Source organism: Brassica napus, chromosome A5 (assembly GCF_020379485.1).
Source record: "Brassica napus cultivar Da-Ae chromosome A5, Da-Ae, whole genome shotgun sequence".
NCBI classification, from domain to species: Eukaryota; Viridiplantae; Streptophyta; class Magnoliopsida; order Brassicales; family Brassicaceae; genus Brassica; species Brassica napus.
In genome coordinates, this window is record NC_063438.1 from 24,611,130 (window position 1) to 24,628,218 (window position 17,089).

At 33.0% G+C, this 17,089-nt stretch overlaps 6 protein-coding genes across 6 annotated transcripts; 3 read left to right on the forward strand and 3 right to left on the reverse strand.

Moving 5' to 3' along the window:
- Positions 1-3,196: 3,196 nt before the first annotated feature.
- Positions 3,197-4,138, reverse strand: LOC125608697 (uncharacterized WD repeat-containing protein C2A9.03-like). Its single transcript, XM_048779147.1, has 3 exons — positions 4,067-4,138; positions 3,872-3,958; positions 3,197-3,771 (listed from the first exon to the last, which is right to left on the reverse strand). Exons 1-3 carry the CDS (start codon positions 4,136-4,138, stop codon positions 3,358-3,360), a joined length of 573 nt encoding a protein of 190 aa, XP_048635104.1. The 3' UTR covers positions 3,197-3,357.
- A 2,045-nt stretch (positions 4,139-6,183) lies between these two features.
- LOC106452328 (high mobility group B protein 10-like) lies at positions 6,184-7,364 on the forward strand. The gene is made up of 4 exons (XM_048779901.1): positions 6,184-6,423; positions 6,567-6,599; positions 6,681-6,955; positions 7,034-7,364. The coding sequence occupies exons 1-4, from the start codon at positions 6,321-6,323 to the stop codon at positions 7,154-7,156; spliced, it is 534 nt and encodes a 177-aa protein (XP_048635858.1). The 5' UTR covers positions 6,184-6,320; the 3' UTR covers positions 7,157-7,364.
- Positions 7,365-7,967: 603 nt separating this feature from the next.
- LOC106454098 (uncharacterized WD repeat-containing protein C2A9.03-like) lies at positions 7,968-9,359 on the reverse strand. The gene is made up of 5 exons (XM_048779148.1): positions 9,350-9,359; positions 9,112-9,238; positions 8,932-9,037; positions 8,743-8,829; positions 7,968-8,644 (listed from the first exon to the last, which is right to left on the reverse strand). Exons 1-5 carry the CDS (start codon positions 9,357-9,359, stop codon positions 8,231-8,233), a joined length of 744 nt encoding a protein of 247 aa, XP_048635105.1. The 3' UTR covers positions 7,968-8,230.
- Positions 9,360-10,994: 1,635 nt separating this feature from the next.
- On the forward strand, positions 10,995-12,114 carry LOC106345410 (high mobility group B protein 10-like). Its single transcript, XM_048779900.1, has 4 exons — positions 10,995-11,260; positions 11,404-11,436; positions 11,518-11,792; positions 11,871-12,114. The coding sequence occupies exons 1-4, from the start codon at positions 11,158-11,160 to the stop codon at positions 11,991-11,993; spliced, it is 534 nt and encodes a 177-aa protein (XP_048635857.1). The 5' UTR covers positions 10,995-11,157; the 3' UTR covers positions 11,994-12,114.
- Positions 12,115-12,795: 681 nt separating this feature from the next.
- LOC125608698 (uncharacterized WD repeat-containing protein C2A9.03-like) lies at positions 12,796-13,839 on the reverse strand. Its single transcript, XM_048779149.1, has 3 exons — positions 13,768-13,839; positions 13,573-13,659; positions 12,796-13,472 (listed from the first exon to the last, which is right to left on the reverse strand). The coding sequence occupies exons 1-3, from the start codon at positions 13,837-13,839 to the stop codon at positions 13,059-13,061; spliced, it is 573 nt and encodes a 190-aa protein (XP_048635106.1). The 3' UTR covers positions 12,796-13,058.
- A 2,051-nt stretch (positions 13,840-15,890) lies between these two features.
- On the forward strand, positions 15,891-17,066 carry LOC125609075 (high mobility group B protein 10-like). Its single transcript, XM_048779906.1, has 4 exons — positions 15,891-16,125; positions 16,269-16,301; positions 16,383-16,657; positions 16,736-17,066. The coding sequence occupies exons 1-4, from the start codon at positions 16,023-16,025 to the stop codon at positions 16,856-16,858; spliced, it is 534 nt and encodes a 177-aa protein (XP_048635863.1). The 5' UTR covers positions 15,891-16,022; the 3' UTR covers positions 16,859-17,066.
- The last annotated feature ends 23 nt before the right edge of the window (positions 17,067-17,089 follow it).

Consider the following 17,089-nt stretch of genomic DNA (forward strand, 5'->3'; position numbering starts at 1 on the left):
AAAGCTTGTTTTGATAATCAATTTGTGAAATAACCAAAAATAAAGAGAGAATGGGTGATTTTGGTTAGTTAGTGGATTTTGTTTTTTTCTTGTATATTGGACCTAATTTCCCATTAATAATGCAATGAATGTTTTTAAGCCAACATGTCATATTTGGCAAGAATGCGTTCAAGGCAACACAAATTTTTGTGAGAAACTTCATTGATGTTTTCATAATTGAAACAACTAACCAACACTACTTACTGTACACATCTTGAACCTTCAGAATTCACAAGGAAACAACATGCAAGCCGCCGGCAAAGCACTACAAGAAAACAGCGGTATTCTGACGGACGTTCCGACGGAAAATGAATTCCTCGGAATATACCGAGGAATTTCCGAGGCAATTCCGAGGAAACCCAAAATTTGGCTTCCTCGGAATTTCCTCGGAATATACCGACGGAATTCCGAGGAAAATTCATTTCGTCGGAATATTCTGACGGAATACCGAGGAAAATAGTATTCCTCGGAAAAAACCGATGAATTCCGAGGAAATATTATAGACGTTAGAGAGCCGTTGGAGAGCCGTTGGGGGGATTTTAAAAATTCCGAGGAAATTCCGAGGGCAGAAAGGTTTTCCTCGGAATTTCCTCGGAATAGATCTTGTCGATTTAGGGATTTGATTATACATTCCTTTTCCTCGGAATTTCCTCGGAATTTTCCGAGGAAATTCCGACGACGATAGAGTTTTCCTCGGAATTCCCTCGGAAAATTCCGAGGAACTTGGGGTTTTAAACCGAAAACAACGTTTTACGGATTGAATAACACGTATATAACCTTCATTAAGTGTCTTAACCAGATTATGAAGTCAAACTTTGGTGTTTTACCCAATAACAAACACTTTTACGATTGCATGAACGAAAACCACACAACATAAGAGAAACACTTATACACTTTAACAAACGGTAAAGGGAATACTTACAATTATTTTTGAAATTTTGTTATTTCATGGTTTATGATCATCTATACAAAGAATCCTCAATGGTATGCATTATAATTGTATAAGAAATGAAATACGGCGAAAATAATCGATGTTTTGAAACCCCAAACCCTGGTTCCTCAGAATTTCCTCGGTAAATTCCGAGGAAATTCCGAGGAAACCTGGTTCCTCGGAATATTTTCATTTAACCGGGTAAACCAAGCCGCCAAATATTTCGCGAAAATTGAATTAATGATTTCCGAGGAAATTCCGAACGATATAGTAAATATTTCCGAGGAAATTCCGACGGATAATTTCCGTCGGACCCCTCATTTTATTAGGTCGAGCCCGACCTTCTTCCCCATTTCTCTCCGCCGCACTCTCTCTTTCCCCTGCGATTTCGTCGACTCCTCTCTTCTCCCTTGCGATTTACGGCGCTTTCTCTCTTCTCCCTCGCGATTTCCACCCTAATCCTCATGTATGAACCCTATCCCACTCTTTTAGGTTAGATTTGTATGGTTTTTAAGTAGATTTGATGATTTTGGAATGAGATTTATAGATTTTGTTAGGGTGAATGGTAGATTTGTGTAAAATCGAGTTTGATTATGTATTTCACTTGATTTGAATTTTTTTTTTAGTTTTTATTAATTTTGTGGTTATAAAAATCGAATTTGTAATTATATATATATATATATTGAAAACGTTTTTTGTATATAAAATCTATTTTTTGCATTTTAAATTCATTTATATATTTATTAAACATTTTTAAAATCTATAAAACTTTTTTTAAGATTAAAAATCATATATATAATATTTAAAATCATTTTTTTGTGGTTATAAAACGTTTTATGTATTTTATATATAAAATATAAATTTCTATTTTATATATAAAATATAAATTTCTATTAAAATCATTTTTTTGTGGTTATAAAACATTTTTTTTATTTATAAACACTATTTTATTATTTTTTGTATTTATAAAAACTATTTTGTATTTATAAAAAGATGATTTCATATTTATAAAAATATTTATATTTATTAAAACTAATTTTGTATTTATAAAACATTTTTTTTATTTATAAACACTATTTTATTATTTTTTGTATTTATAAAAACTATTTTGTATTTATAAAAAGATGATTTCATATTTATAAAAATATTTATATTTATTAAAACTAATTTTGTATTTATAAAACATTTTTTTTTATTTATAAACACTATTTTATTATTTTTTGTATTTATAAAAATTATTTTGTATTTATAAAAAGATGATTTCATATTTATAAAAATATTTATATTTATTAAAACTAATTTTGTATTTATAAAACATTTTTTTGATTTATAAACACTATTTTATTATTTTTTGTATTTATAAAAACTATTTTGTATTTATAAAAAGATGATTTCATATTTATAAAAATATTTATATTTATTATAACTAATTTTGTATTTATAAAACATTTTTTTTATTTATAAAAACTATTTTATTTTTTTTTTGTATTTATAAAAACTATTTTGTTTTTATAAAAAGATGATTTCATATTTATAAAAATATTTATATTTATTAAAACTAATTTTGTATTTATAAAACATTTTTTTGATTTATAAACACTATTTTATTATTTTTTGTATTTATAAAAACTATTTTCTATTTATAAAAAGATGATTTCATATTTATAAAAATATTTATATTTATTATAACTAATTTTGTATTTATAAAACATTTTTTTTATTTATAAAAACTATTTTTTTTTTGTATTTATAAAAACTATTTTGTATTTATAAAAAGATGATTTCATATTTATAAAAATATTTATATTTATTATAACTAATTTTGTATTTATAAAGCATTTTTTTATTTATAAAAACTATTTTATTTTTTTTGTATTTTAAATATGTTTTGTATTTTAATTTTAATTTTATATTTTCGAATTTCAATTTAAAAAAATAAATTTATATTTTTTTTTTAATTTTGGAAATATTCCGAGGAAGTGTATCCCTCGGGATATTCCGACGACATCTTCCTCGGAATATTCCGAGGAAATTCCGACTAACTTGTGGTCCTCGGAATTTCCTCGGAAATTCATTTCCTCGGAATTCCGTCGGAAATTTCCGAGGAATTTCCGAGGAAAAATGAAATTCCGAGGAGTTATTTCCGAGGACTTTTTTCGTCGGTATGTCGTCGGAATAGCGTTATTCCGACGACATACCGACGATTTTTTCCCTCAGTATGTCGCTGTTTTCTTGTAGTGAAGGAAACAAAAAGACAGTAACTACAATAGCATTTGCATAACACATCATTTACACCTTTTAAGACATCCATTATATTCTGTGCTTCTGCTTTTGTATGAGCTCTCTTTTATTCCTTGGAACGGGTTGTGTATACTTCTCTTCTTCGCTTAAAGAAACGAATCAAGATAGGTGTAGTTTCTGCGCCGATGATACTCAAGGAGGCTACCATAAGTGCGGTCCCATACTCCAATGAAGAGCGCCTGTGTGTCAGGGCTGATTGATATTCCAGATATCTCTCCAAAGAAGTCGATCTCTTGCACTGTTTCATACCGCTTTGAGACGTCATAGACATGCACAAAGTCTGCCGGTTCGGCCATGGCCATGTATTTTCCATCGGACGTGTAGCGGATCGACCGGATTGCTCCAAGGTTACCCTTCAAGACAGCAACGGAGTGAGATAGGTTGCGGATGTCCCATACACGGCAGGTCTTGTATTGGTTTCCAGTTGAGAAAGTGATTCCGTCAGGATGCCACGCTGAGGCAAAGGAATAGTCAAAATGTCCTGATAGTGTTTCCAGCGTCTGTAGATGAAGTTTTTTAAAGATTTGGCATTATAAAAGTGGTGACCAACCATTTGAGACTAACTTACACACTTGGGTTCAGGATCTAGCTAATATGTACCTTTCCTGTGTTGGGGTCTACTATAAGGCCCTCGGGATTGTCGCCAACAATAGCTAGTAATTTACCATTAGGACTCAATGATGTGTGCTGTTACCAACAAATGGAAGACAGAAGAACATAATTAGCCTAACTGAAACTCCGAATTATGCCAAAATAAAAGGAAAACTATGAGAGAAGCAAGGACTTTATGTTCACTGGCCAAGGAAAAGGAAAAATGCTTAACAAGCTGGTATCTCTCCATGTCAAAATCTCTAACTCCACAGTCATTATTCGAGGCAGTAAAATGAAGAGCACCACTATGAACAGATGACAAAAACTAAGTTAGAAGCAGTGACTCTAACAATTTAAATGTAAACCCTTCAGCAGAAACTTGGGTTTGTTGTAGATCTCAATAGCATTGTAATAGCATTATCTTCATAAGTAGTACGAGAGCAAAAGCTGACGCCAGGTCTATCAAGATGCTGAAACCAATGTGGAAAGTAGAAAGATGTTTTTCCTACAAGTTTGCAAAATCACATTTTCCGGCCAAAGTCGTAAAATCATATCCCCAAAATCATGAAATCACGCTTCCCGCAAAAACTGTGAAATAATTTTTTCCCGGAAAACCATATATCATGTTTTCGCGTCAAAACCGTAAAATTATGTTTTTCCACCAAAATCGTAAAATCACATTTTTCGCCAAAACTATGTTAGAACCGTAAAATTACGATTTTTGCAAAAATCGCAAAATTAAGTTTTTCCGTCAAAACCGTAAATCACATTTTCCTCAAAACCACAAATTACGTTTTCCCACTTTCTTGGCAGAATTATTCATGTCTACCACCACTAAAGAGATATTTTTAAAAAACATTCTTCATTAAGTGGCAAAAGACTTTTATATCTTTGTTCTATATATATATGATAAATAATTATTTAAATAAACTAAAATATATTTTTTATATATATCCCCTTATATTAAATTTTCGAAGTTATAAATATGGTCAACTTGATAATTTTAATTATTTAAGGCACTTTACAAACAAATAAAATGATAAGGACTAAAATATAATAACTTAAGAAAATAAATCAATATATTTTAGTATATACTGACACGTGTCAGTTACGAGGCATGTTTTAGCCATTTATTATGAGTTTAGGTATGAACTTCAAAATTTTATTTAGTTTACGAATGTTTTAGCACGTTAATATACTCTAGATATGTATTTTCTCCGCTTTCGTAGTGTGAATATGAATAAGCCGTTTTCCCCAGTAAGAAACAGACAACAGACGAAGTTAGAAGCAGTGACTCTTAACAATCTAATGCGGACAGCAAAAGAAAGAGGCAAAAAATCTGGGTTTGTTGTAGATTTCAATAGCATTGGTAATAGCATTATCATCATAAGTAGTACGAGAGAAAAAGCTGACCCCAGGTCTATCAAGATGCTGAAACCAAAGTGGAAAGTTGAAATAGATGAAGCTTTGTCAATAATAATGCATATGGCTACTCTTTTTTTTTTTGCGCAACGCATATGGCTACTCAATAATCAATATATCCAGACTCTTGACTTTGCATATAAGATCTCCTTGAAATACACCGGCAATTATTCGTCTTTTATTGCAAGTGTGCTTATATGTGTAAACTCTTCCAGCAAACTTCCATGGTGTTTCTAAGGGGCTGCTAGTTGGAGTTTGATTTATATAGATTTTGTTGATTAGAAGAGTATATAGACTTGTTGAATTCGGAATGAGTTGGAGAAAATTTTGTAACAATCTATAAAAATAAATAACTATAATATGTTTTAGAATCCAAAGGATATATGTAGTATTTTTTATGAGTTAAATAATTAAGAATACAATTCTCAATAACAGTAACTTTGATAAATTTACAGAAATATTAAAATCCAAACTTTCGAATAACAAATGATTTTTAGATTTTAGTGAGAATATGAAAAATCTATAAATCAATAACACTACTATTTAAATTCTAAAAATTAATTCCACTAACACCTTCTAAATGCACCAAAAAATCAAATAAGTATATTATTTTAATGGGCCGTGTGGTTAGATAAACTCATTAACTAATCAATGGGCTTTATTAACATTATCTCACTAATCTAGTCAATGTATATAGATATGTATCTAGCCAAAAAAGGGAAGCAATCTTAATTTGTATCTTTTTGGTCTTGTTAAGACTAAAACAGTTATTAACACATCAGCAATACTTATCTAATTAATTAATTACATTTATTTTTTATATATCATTAAAGCTTTGAATGTTTACAACCACACCATAGTTAATAATTACGAAAATCTCTACATATATTTGTGTATATCAGAAACGCAAACGTAGTTGTTACGCAAGCTAACATTCGGACCTTATGTTTTCTCCTTAGGTGTTAAGGAACTGATTTATTATAAAGATAATAAGGTCCTCACAAACTCTCCATTCACCAAGACAGCAAAAAAAAAGATGTCAACAGTTTCACCCTCCTCGCAACTGGTTCAGGTGGTTCCAGACAACCACAACAACACTGACGACTCCTCTGCGGAGGTCAACTACGAAGATCTTGTCCGTAAGTCATGTCTATTTGACCTTTTATTTGACATTCAGGTTCATTAGTTTCCTCACAGGTTTAAAACATTTTACAACACTCATGTTCTTGTTTTCTCTTTACTTTGTAACATGCTGAGACACCATACCTCTTATGTTTTTCAGAGGAAGCAATGGAGAGCTTGTCCCTCGAGGAAGGTATTAAAAAAAGGTTTCTCTAACTCTGTGGCTTTGTATCACTTTGCGACTTATTGAATTTCCACCTTATGGAACTTGCAGGCACTGTTGAACTGCAGATTGGGGATGTGGGAGACGGAGTCATTGATGGGACGACGTCCGAAGGTGGATACCTGGTGACGATGAAATTCGGTTCTCAAGTGCTGAAAGGAGTGCTTTACCATCATGCTAAAAGGCCCCAACAAGCCATGGGAACACCACCTTCAGGCATGCCACCAGCATCACAGCGCCGAGCTAAGAAGAAAGCCAGAGAGACTACTCAAGTTGATTCTAAGAAACCCAAATTCCGCAGGAGTGGCTACAAACCTAAGAAACAGGTCACTTACTTATAGTTATCATCAAATCAAATCCTTTAACCAAGTGTTTGCTTATAATCTGATACCATTTTCTTACAGGTTTATCAAGACAAAGGAGTTACGGATGGGGAGAGGTACAGAACTGAGATCATGCTGGAGTACGAGTCTGCACATGAGTCTGATGGAGCTTCTGCTTCTGCAGCAGCCACCATGGCTCAGTAGTCTTTTATTTCTTCTGTTATGTTGTTGTCTTCTTCTTTCTTTATTACATTTCTCTTTCTTCTTTCTTTCTCTGGACAAGTTCTCTTTCTTTTATAATGAATATTTATAATGTCTTTGATCAGTTTGCAGAACATGTCATGTTTATGGTTGTAGGGTTAGTAAAAGAGGTTACTAACTGCGCATTTATGTCTTTCTTGCTATTTTGATTCATGATATCCCGTTTGTTTGTTTTTTTTTGTTTCTGTTTTCAACTTGGATATATCTTATGTTGTTGCAGAAATTTGAATGAACTATTATTACTCTTTCCGTTCCAAATTAATTCATGTTTTAAAAAAAAGGTATTTTAAGAAGATATATTTTTATTAGATAATAATGTAAAATTTTAAATTTTGAAAAGAAATCGTGTTTACTGTACTTTGATGGATAAAAATTATAGAAAATATAGTTAAACACAAAATAATGCATTTATAATTAAGATCAAAAATATTTTTAATATCTGTGGAAAAATTTAAAACATACATTTTTTGAAATGGGGTAGGGAACATCATTTATTTAACACATATGTTTCTTGAATCCCATTTTTGTTGTTAGTTTTCAAGAGTTTCAACATGTTCTCCCAACATATAAAAAGCTTGTTTTGATAATCAATTTGTGAAATAACCAAAAATAAAGAGAGAATGGGTGATTTTGGTTAGTTAGTGAATTTTTGTTTTTTTCTTATATATTGGACCTAATTTCCCATTAATAATGCAATAAATGTTTTTAAGCCAACATGTAATATTTGGCAAGAATGCGTTCAAGGCAACACAAATTTTTGTGAGAAACTTTATTGATGTTTTCATAATTGAAACAACTAAGCAACACTACTTACTGTACACATCTTGAACCTTCAGAATTCACAAGGAAACAACATGCAAGCCTCCGGCAAAGGAAACAAAAAGACAGTAACTACAATAGCATTTGCATAACACATCATTTACACATTTTAAGACATCCATTATATTCTATGCTTCTCCTTTTGTATGAGCTCTCTTTTATTCCTTGGAACGGGTTGTGTATACTTCTCTTCTTCGCTTAAAGAAACGAATCAAGATAGGTGTAGTTTCTGCGCCGATGATACTCAAGGAGGCTACCATAAGTGCGGTCCCATACCCCAATGAAGAGCGCCTCTGTGTCAGGGCTGAATGATATTCCAGATATCTCTCCAAAGAAGTCGATCTCCTGCTCTGTTTCATACCCCTTTGAGACGTCATAGACGTGCACAAAGTCTGCCGGTTCGGCCATGGCCATGTATTTTCCGTCGGACGTGTAGCGGATCGACCGGATTGCTCCAAGGTTACCCTTTAGGACAGCAACAGAGTGAGATAGGTTGCGGATGTCCCATACACGGCAGGTCTTGTCTTGGTTTCCAGTTGAGAAAGTGATTCCGTCAGGATGCCACGCTGAGGCAAAGGAGTAGTCAAAATGTCCTGATAGTGTTTCCAGCGTCTGTAGATGAAGTTTTAAAGATTTGGCATTATAAAAGTGGTGACCAACCATTTGAGACTAACTTACACACTTGAGTTCAGGATCGAAAATATTTGTACCTTTCCTGTGTTGGGGTCTACTATAAGGCCCTCGGGATTGTCGCCAACAATAGCTAGTAATTTACCATTAGGACTCAATGATGCGTGCTGTTACCAACAAATGGAGGACAGAAGAACATCATTAGCCTAACTGAAACTCCGAATTATGCCAAAATAAAAGGAAAACTATGAGAGAAGCAAGGACTTTACGTTCACTGGCCAAGGAAAGGAAAAATGCTTAACAAGCTGGTATCTCTCCATGTCAAAATCTCTAACTCCACAGTCATTATTCGAGGCAGTAAAATGAAGGGCACCACTATGAACAGATGACAAAAACTAAGTTAGAAGCAGTGACTCTAACAATTTAAATGTAAACCCTTCAGCAGAAACCTGGGTTTGTTGTAGATCTCAATAGCATTGGTAATAGCATTATCATCATAAGAAGTACGAGAGCAAAAGCTGACACCAGGTCTATCAAGATGCTGAAACCAATGTGGAAAGTAGAAAGATGTTTTTCCTACAAATTTGCAAAATCACATTTTCAGGCTAAAGTCGTAAAATCATATCCCCCAAAATCATGAAATTACGCTTCCCGCAAAAACCGTGAAATATTTTTTTCCCGGAAAACCATATATCATGTTTTCGCGTCAAAACCGTAAAATTATGTTTTTCCACCAAAATCGTAAAATCACATTTTTCGCCAAAACTATGTTAGAACCAAAAAATCATGATTTTTGCAAAAAATCGCAAAATTAAGTTTTTCCGTCAAAACCGTAAATCACATTTTCCTCAAAACCACAAATTACGTTTTCCCACTTTCTTGGTATAAGAATTATTCATGTCTACCACCACTAAAGAGATATTTAAAAAAAAAACATTATTCATTAAGTGGCAAAAGACTCTTATATCTTTGTTCTATATATATATGATAAATAATTATTTAAATAAACTAAAAAATATTTTTTTTATATATCCCCTTATATTAAATTTTTGAAGTTATAAATATGGTCAACTTGATAATTTTAATTATTTAAGGCACTTTACAAACAAATAAAATGATAAGGACTAAAATATAATAACTTAAGAAAATAAATCAATATATTTTAGTATAGACTGACACGTGTCAGTTACGAGGCATGTTTTAGCTATTTATTATAAGTTTAGGTATGAACTTCAAAATTTTATTTAGTTTACGAATGTTTTAGCACGTTAATATACTCTAGATATATATTTTCTCCGCTTTCATAGTGTGAATATGAATAAACCGTTTTCCCCAGTAAGAAACAGACAACAAACGAAGTTAGAAGCAGTGACAATCTAATGCGGACAGCAAAAGAAAGAGGCAAAAAACCTGGGTTTGTTGTAGATTTCAATAGCATTGGTAATAGCATTATCATCATAAGTAGTACGAGAGAAAAAGCTGACCCCAGGTCTATCAAGATGCTGAAACCAAAGTGGAAAGTAGAAATAGATGAAGCTTTGTCAATAATAATGCATATGGCTACTCAATAATCAATATATCCAGACTCTTGACTTTGCATATAAGATCTCCTTGAAATCCACCGGCAATTATTCGTCTTTTATTGCAAGTGTGCTTATATGTGTAAACTCTTCCAGCAAACTTCCATGGTGTTTCTAAGGGGCTGCTAGTTGGAGTTTGATTTATATAGATTTTGTTGATTAGAAGAGTATATATACTTGTTCAATTTGGAATGAGTTGGAGAAAATTTTGTAACAATCTATAAAAATAAATAACTCAAATATTTTTTAGAATCCAAAGGATATATGTAGTACTTTTTATGAGTTAAATAATTAAGAATACAATTCTCAATAACAGTAACTTTAATAAATTTACAGAAATATTAAAATCCAAACTTTCGAATAACAAATGATTTTTAGATTTTAGTGAGAATATGAAAATCTATAAATCAATAACACTACTATTTAAATTCTAAAAATTAATTCCACTAACACCTTCTAAATGCACCAAAAAATCAAATAAGTATATTATTTTAATGGGCCGTGTGGTTAGACAAACTCATTAACTAATCAATGGGCTTTATTAACATTATCTCACCAATCTAGTCAATGTATATAGATATGTATCTAGCCAAAAAAGGGAAGCAATCTTAATTTGTATCTTTTTGGTCTTGTTAAGACTAAAACAGTCATTAACACATCAGCAATACTTATCTAATTAATTAATTACATTTATTTTTTAAATATCATTAAAGCTTTGAATGTTTACAACCACACCATAGTTAATAATTACGAAAATCTCTACATATATTTGTGTATATCAGAAACGCAAACGTAGTTGTTACACAAGCTAACATTCAGACCTTATGTTTTCTCCTTAGGTGTTAAGGAACTGATTTATTATAAAGATAATAAGGTCCTCACAAACTCTCCATTCACCAAGACAGCAAAAAAAAGATGTCAACAGTTTCACCCTCCTCGCAACTGGTTCAGGTGGTTCCAGACAACCACAACAACACTGACGACTCCTCTGCGGAGGTCAACTACGAAGATCTTGTCCGTAAGTCATGTCTATTTGACCTTTTATTTGACATTAAGGTTCATTAGTTTCCTCACAGGTTTAAAACATTTTACAACACTCATGTTCTTGTTTTCTCTTTACTTTGTAACATGCTGAGACACCATACCTCTTATGTTTTTCAGAGGAAGCAATGGAGAGCTTGTCCCTCGAGGAAGGTATTAAAAAAAGGTTTCTCTAACTCTGTGGCTTTGTATCACTTTGCGACTTATTGAATTTCCACCTTATGGAACTTGCAGGCACTGTTGAACCGCAGATTGGGGATGTGGGAGACGGAGTCATTGATGGGACGACGTCCGAAGGTGGATACATGGTGACGATGAAATTCGGTTCTCAAGTGCTGAAAGGAGTGCTTTACCATCATGCTAAAAGGCCCCAACAAGCCATGGGAACACCACCTTCAGGCATGCCACCAGCATCACAGCGCCGAGCTAAGAAGAAAGCCAGAGAGACTACTCAAGTTGATTCTAAGAAACCCAAATTCCGCAGGAGTGGCTACAAACCTAAGAAACAGGTCACTTACTTATAGTTATCATCAAATCAAATCCTTTAACCAAGTGTTTGCTTATAATCTGATACCATTTTCTTACAGGTTTATCAAGACAAAGGAGTTACGGATGGGGAGAGGTACAGATCTGAGATCATGCTGGAGTACGAGTCTGCACATGAGTCTGATGGAGCATCTGCTTCTGCAGCCGCCACCATGGCTCAGTAGTCTTTTCTTTCTTCTGTTATGTTGTTGTCTTCTTCTTTCTTTATTACATTTCTCTTTCTTCTTTCTTTCTCTGGACAAGTTCTCTTTCTTTTATAATGAATATTTATAATGTCTTTGATCAGTTTGCAGAACATGCCATGTTTATGGTTGTAGGGTTAGTAAAGAGGTTACTAACTGCGCATTTATGTCTTTCTTGCTATTTTGCTTCATGATATCCCGTTTTTTTTTCTGTTTTCAACTTGGATATATCGTATTGTTGCAGAAATTTGAATTAACTATTATTACTCTTTCCGTTCCAAATTAATTCATGTTTTAGAAAAAAAGTATTTTAAGAAGATATATTTTATACTTTTATTAGATAATAATGTAAAATTTTAAATTTTGAAAAGAAATCGTGTTTACTGTACTTCGATGGATAAAAATTATAGAAAATATAGTTAAACACAAAATAATGCATTTATAATTAAGATCAAACATATTTTTAATATGTGTGGAAAAATTTAAAACATACATTTTTTGAAATGGGGTAGGGAACATCATTTATTTAACACATATGTTTCTTGAATCCCATTTTTGTTGTTAGTTTTCAAGAGTTTCAACATGTTCTCCCAACATATAAAAAGCTTGTTTTGATAATCAATTTGTGAAATAACCAAAAATAAAGAGAGAATGGGTGATTTTGGTTAGTTAGTGGATTTTGTTTTTTTCTTGTATATTGGACCTAATTTCCCATTAATAATGCAATGAATGTTTTTAAGCCAACATGTCATATTTGGCAAGAATGCGTTCAAGGCAACACAAATTTTTGTGAGAAACTTCATTGATGTTTTCATAATTGAAACAACTAACCAACACTACTTACTGTACACATCTTGAACCTTCAGAATTCACAAGGAAACAACATGCAAGCCGCCGGCAAAGGAAACAAAAAGACAGTAACTACAATAGCATTTGCATAACACATCATTTACACCTTTTAAGACATCCATTATATTCTATGCTTCTGCTTTTGTATGAGCTCTCTTTTGTTCCTTGGAACGGGTTGTGTATACTTCTCTTCTTCGCTTAAAGAAACGAATCAAGATAGGTGTAGTTTCTGCGCCGATGATACTCAAGGAGGCTACCATAAGTGCGGTCCCATACTCCAATGAAGAGCGCCTGTGTGTCAGGGCTGATTGATATTCCAGATATCTCTCCAAAGAAGTCGATCTCCTGCTCTGTTTCATACCCCTTTGAGAATTCATAGACATGCACAAAGTCTGCCGGTTCGGCCATGGCCATGTATTTTCCATCGGACATGTAGCGGATCGACCGGATTGCTCCAAGGTTACCCTTCAAGACAGCAACGGAGTGAGATAGGTTGCGGATGTCCCATACACGGCAGGTCTTGTATTGGTTTCCAGTTGAGAAAGTGATTCCGTCAGGATGCCACGCTGAGGCAAAGGAATAGTCAAAATGTCCTGATAGTGTTTCCAGCGTCTGTAGATGAAGTTTTTTAAAGATTTGGCATTATAAAAGTGGTGACCAACCATTTGAGACTAACTTACACACTTGGGTTCAGGATCTAGCTAATATGTACCTTTCCTGTGTTGGGGTCTACTATAAGGCCCTCGGGATTGTCGCCAACAATAGCTAGTAATTTACCATTAGGACTCAATGATGTGTGCTGTTACCAACAAATGGAAGACAGAAGAACATAATTAGCCTAACTGAAACTCCGAATTATGCCAAAATAAAAGGAAAACTATGAGAGAAGCAAGGACTTTATGTTCACTGGCCAAGGAAAAGGAAAAATGCTTAACAAGCTGGTATCTCTCCATGTCAAAATCTCTAACTCCACAGTCATTATTCGAGGCAGTAAAATGAAGAGCACCACTATGAACAGATGACAAAAACTAAGTTAGAAGCAGTGACTCTAACAATTTAAATGTAAACCCTTCAGCAGAAACTTGGGTTTGTTGTAGATCTCAATAGCATTGTAATAGCATTATCTTCATAAGTAGTACGAGAGCAAAAGCTGACGCCAGGTCTATCAAGATGCTGAAACCAATGTGGAAAGTAGAAAGATGTTTTTCCTACAAGTTTGCAAAATCACATTTTCCGGCCAAAGTCGTAAAATCATATCCCCAAAATCATGAAATCACGCTTTCCGCAAAAACTGTGAAATATTTTTTTCCCGGAAAACCATATATCATGTTTTCGCGTCAAAACCGTAAAATTATGTTTTTCCACCAAAATCGTAAAATCACATTTTTCGCCAAAACTATGTTAGAACCGTAAAATTACGATTTTTGCAAAAATCGCAAAATTAAGTTTTTCCGTCAAAACCGTAAATCACATTTTCCTCAAAACCACAAATTACGTTTTCCCACTTTCTTGGTAGAATTATTCATGTCTACCACCACTAAAGAGATATTTTTAAAAAACATTCTTCATTAAGTGGCAAAAGACTTTTATATCTTTGTTCTATATATATATGATAAATAATTATTTAAATAAACTAAAATATATTTTTTATATATATCCCCTTATATTAAATTTTCGAAGTTATAAATATGGTCAACTTGATAATTTTAATTATTTAAGGCACTTTACAAACAAATAAAATGATAAGGACTAAAATATAATAAATTAAGAAAATAAATCAATATATTTTAGTATATACTGACACGTGTCAGTTACGAGGCATGTTTTAGCCATTTATTATGAGTTTAGGTATGAACTTCAAAATTTTATTTAGTTTACGAATGTTTTAGCACGTTAATATACTCTAGATATGTATTTTCTCCGCTTTCGTAGTGTGAATATGAATAAGCCGCTTTCCCCAGTAAGAAACAGACAACAAACGAAGTTAGAAGCAGTGACTCTTAACAATCTAATGCGGACAGCAAAAGAAAGAGGCAAAAAACCTGGGTTTGTTGTAGATTTCAATAGCATTGGTAATAGCATTATCATCATAAGTAGTACGAGAGAAAAAGCTGACCCCAGGTCTATCAAGATGCTGAAACCAAAGTGGAAAGTTGAAATAGATGAAGCTTTGTCAATAATAATGCATATGGCTACTCTCTTTTTTTTTTGCGCAACGCATATGGCTACTCAATAATCAATATATCCAGACTCTTGACTTTGCATATAAGATCTCCTTGAAATACACCGGCAATTATTCGTCTTTTATTGCAAGTGTGCTTATATGTGTAAACTCTTCCAGCAAACTTCCATGGTGTTTCTAAGGGGCTGCTAGTTGGAGTTTGATTTATATAGATTTTGTTGATTAGAAGAGTATATAGACTTGTTGAATTCGGAATGAGTTGGAGAAAATTTTGTAACAATCTATAAAAATAAATAACTATAATATTTTTTAGAATCCAAAGGATATATGTAGTATTTTTTATGAGTTAAATAATTAAAAATACAATTCTCAATAACAGTAACTTTAATAAATTTACAGAAATATTAAAATCCAAACTTTCGAATAACAAATGATTTTTAGATTTTAGTGAGAATATGAAAAATCTATAAATCAATAACACTACTATTTAAATTCTAAAAATTAATTCCACTAACACCTTCTAAATGCACCAAAAAATCAAATAAGTATATTATTTTAATGGGCCGTGTGGTTAGACAAACTCATTAACTAATCAATGGGCTTTATTAACATTATCTCACTAATCTAGTCAATGTATATAGATATGTATCTAGCCAAAAAAGGGAAGCAATCTTAATTTGTATCTTTTTGGTCTTGTTAAGACTAAAACAGTTATTAACACATCAGCAATACTTATCTAATTAATTAATTACATTTATTTTTTATATATCATTAAAGCTTTGAATGTTTACAACCACACCATAGTTAATAATTACGAAAATCTCTACATATATTTGTGTATATCAGAAACGCAAACGTAGTTGTTACGCAAGCTAACATTCGGACCTTATGTTTTCTCCTTAGGTGTTAAGGAACTGATTTATTATAAAGATAATAAGGTCCTCACAAACTCTCCATTCACCAAGACAGCAAAAAAAAAGATGTCAACAGTTTCACCCTCCTCGCAACTGGTTCAGGTGGTTCCAGACAACCACAACAACACTGACGACTCCTCTGTGGAGGTCAACTACGAAGATCTTGTCCGTAAGTCATGTCTATTTGACCTTTTATTTGACATTCAGGTTCATTAGTTTCATCACAGGTTTAAAACATTTTACAACACTCATGTTCTTGTTTTCTCTTTACTTTGTAACATGCTGAGACACCATACCTCTTATGTTTTTCAGAGGAAGCAACGGAGAGCTTGTCCCTCGAGGAAGGTATTAAAAAAAGGTTTCTCTAACTCTGTGGCTTTGTATCACTTTGCGACTTATTGAATTTCCACCTTATGGAACTTGCAGGCACTGTTGAACCGCAGATTGGGGATGTGGGAGACGGAGTCATTGATGGGACGACGTCCGAAGGTGGATACCTGGTGACGATGAAATTCGGTTCTCAAGTGCTGAAAGGAGTGCTTTACCATCATGCTAAAAGGCCCCAACAAGCCATGGGAACACCACCTTCAGGCATGCCACCAGCATCACAGCGCCGAGCTAAGAAGAAAGCCAGAGAGACTACTCAAGTTGATTCTAAGAAACCCAAATTCCGCAGGAGTGGCTACAAACCTAAGAAACAGGTCACTTACTTATAGTTATCATCAAATCAAATCCTTTAACCAAGTGTTTGCTTATAATCTGATACCATTTTCTTACAGGTTTATCAAGACAAAGGAGTTACGGATGGGGAGAGGTACAGAACTGAGATCATGCTGGAGTATGAGTCTGCACATGAGTCTGATGGAGCTTCTGCTTCTGCAGCAGCCACCATGGCTCAGTAGTCTTTTATTTCTTCTGTTATGTTGTTGTCTTCTTCTTTCTTTATTACATTTCTCTTTCTTCTTTCTTTCTCTGGACAAGTTCTCTTTCTTTTATAATGAATATTTATAATGTCTTTGATCAGTTTGCAGAACATGTCATGTTTATGGTTGTAGGGTTAGTAAAAGAGGTTACTAACTGCGCATTTATGTCTTTCTTGCTATTTTGATTCATGATATCCCGTTTGTTTGTTT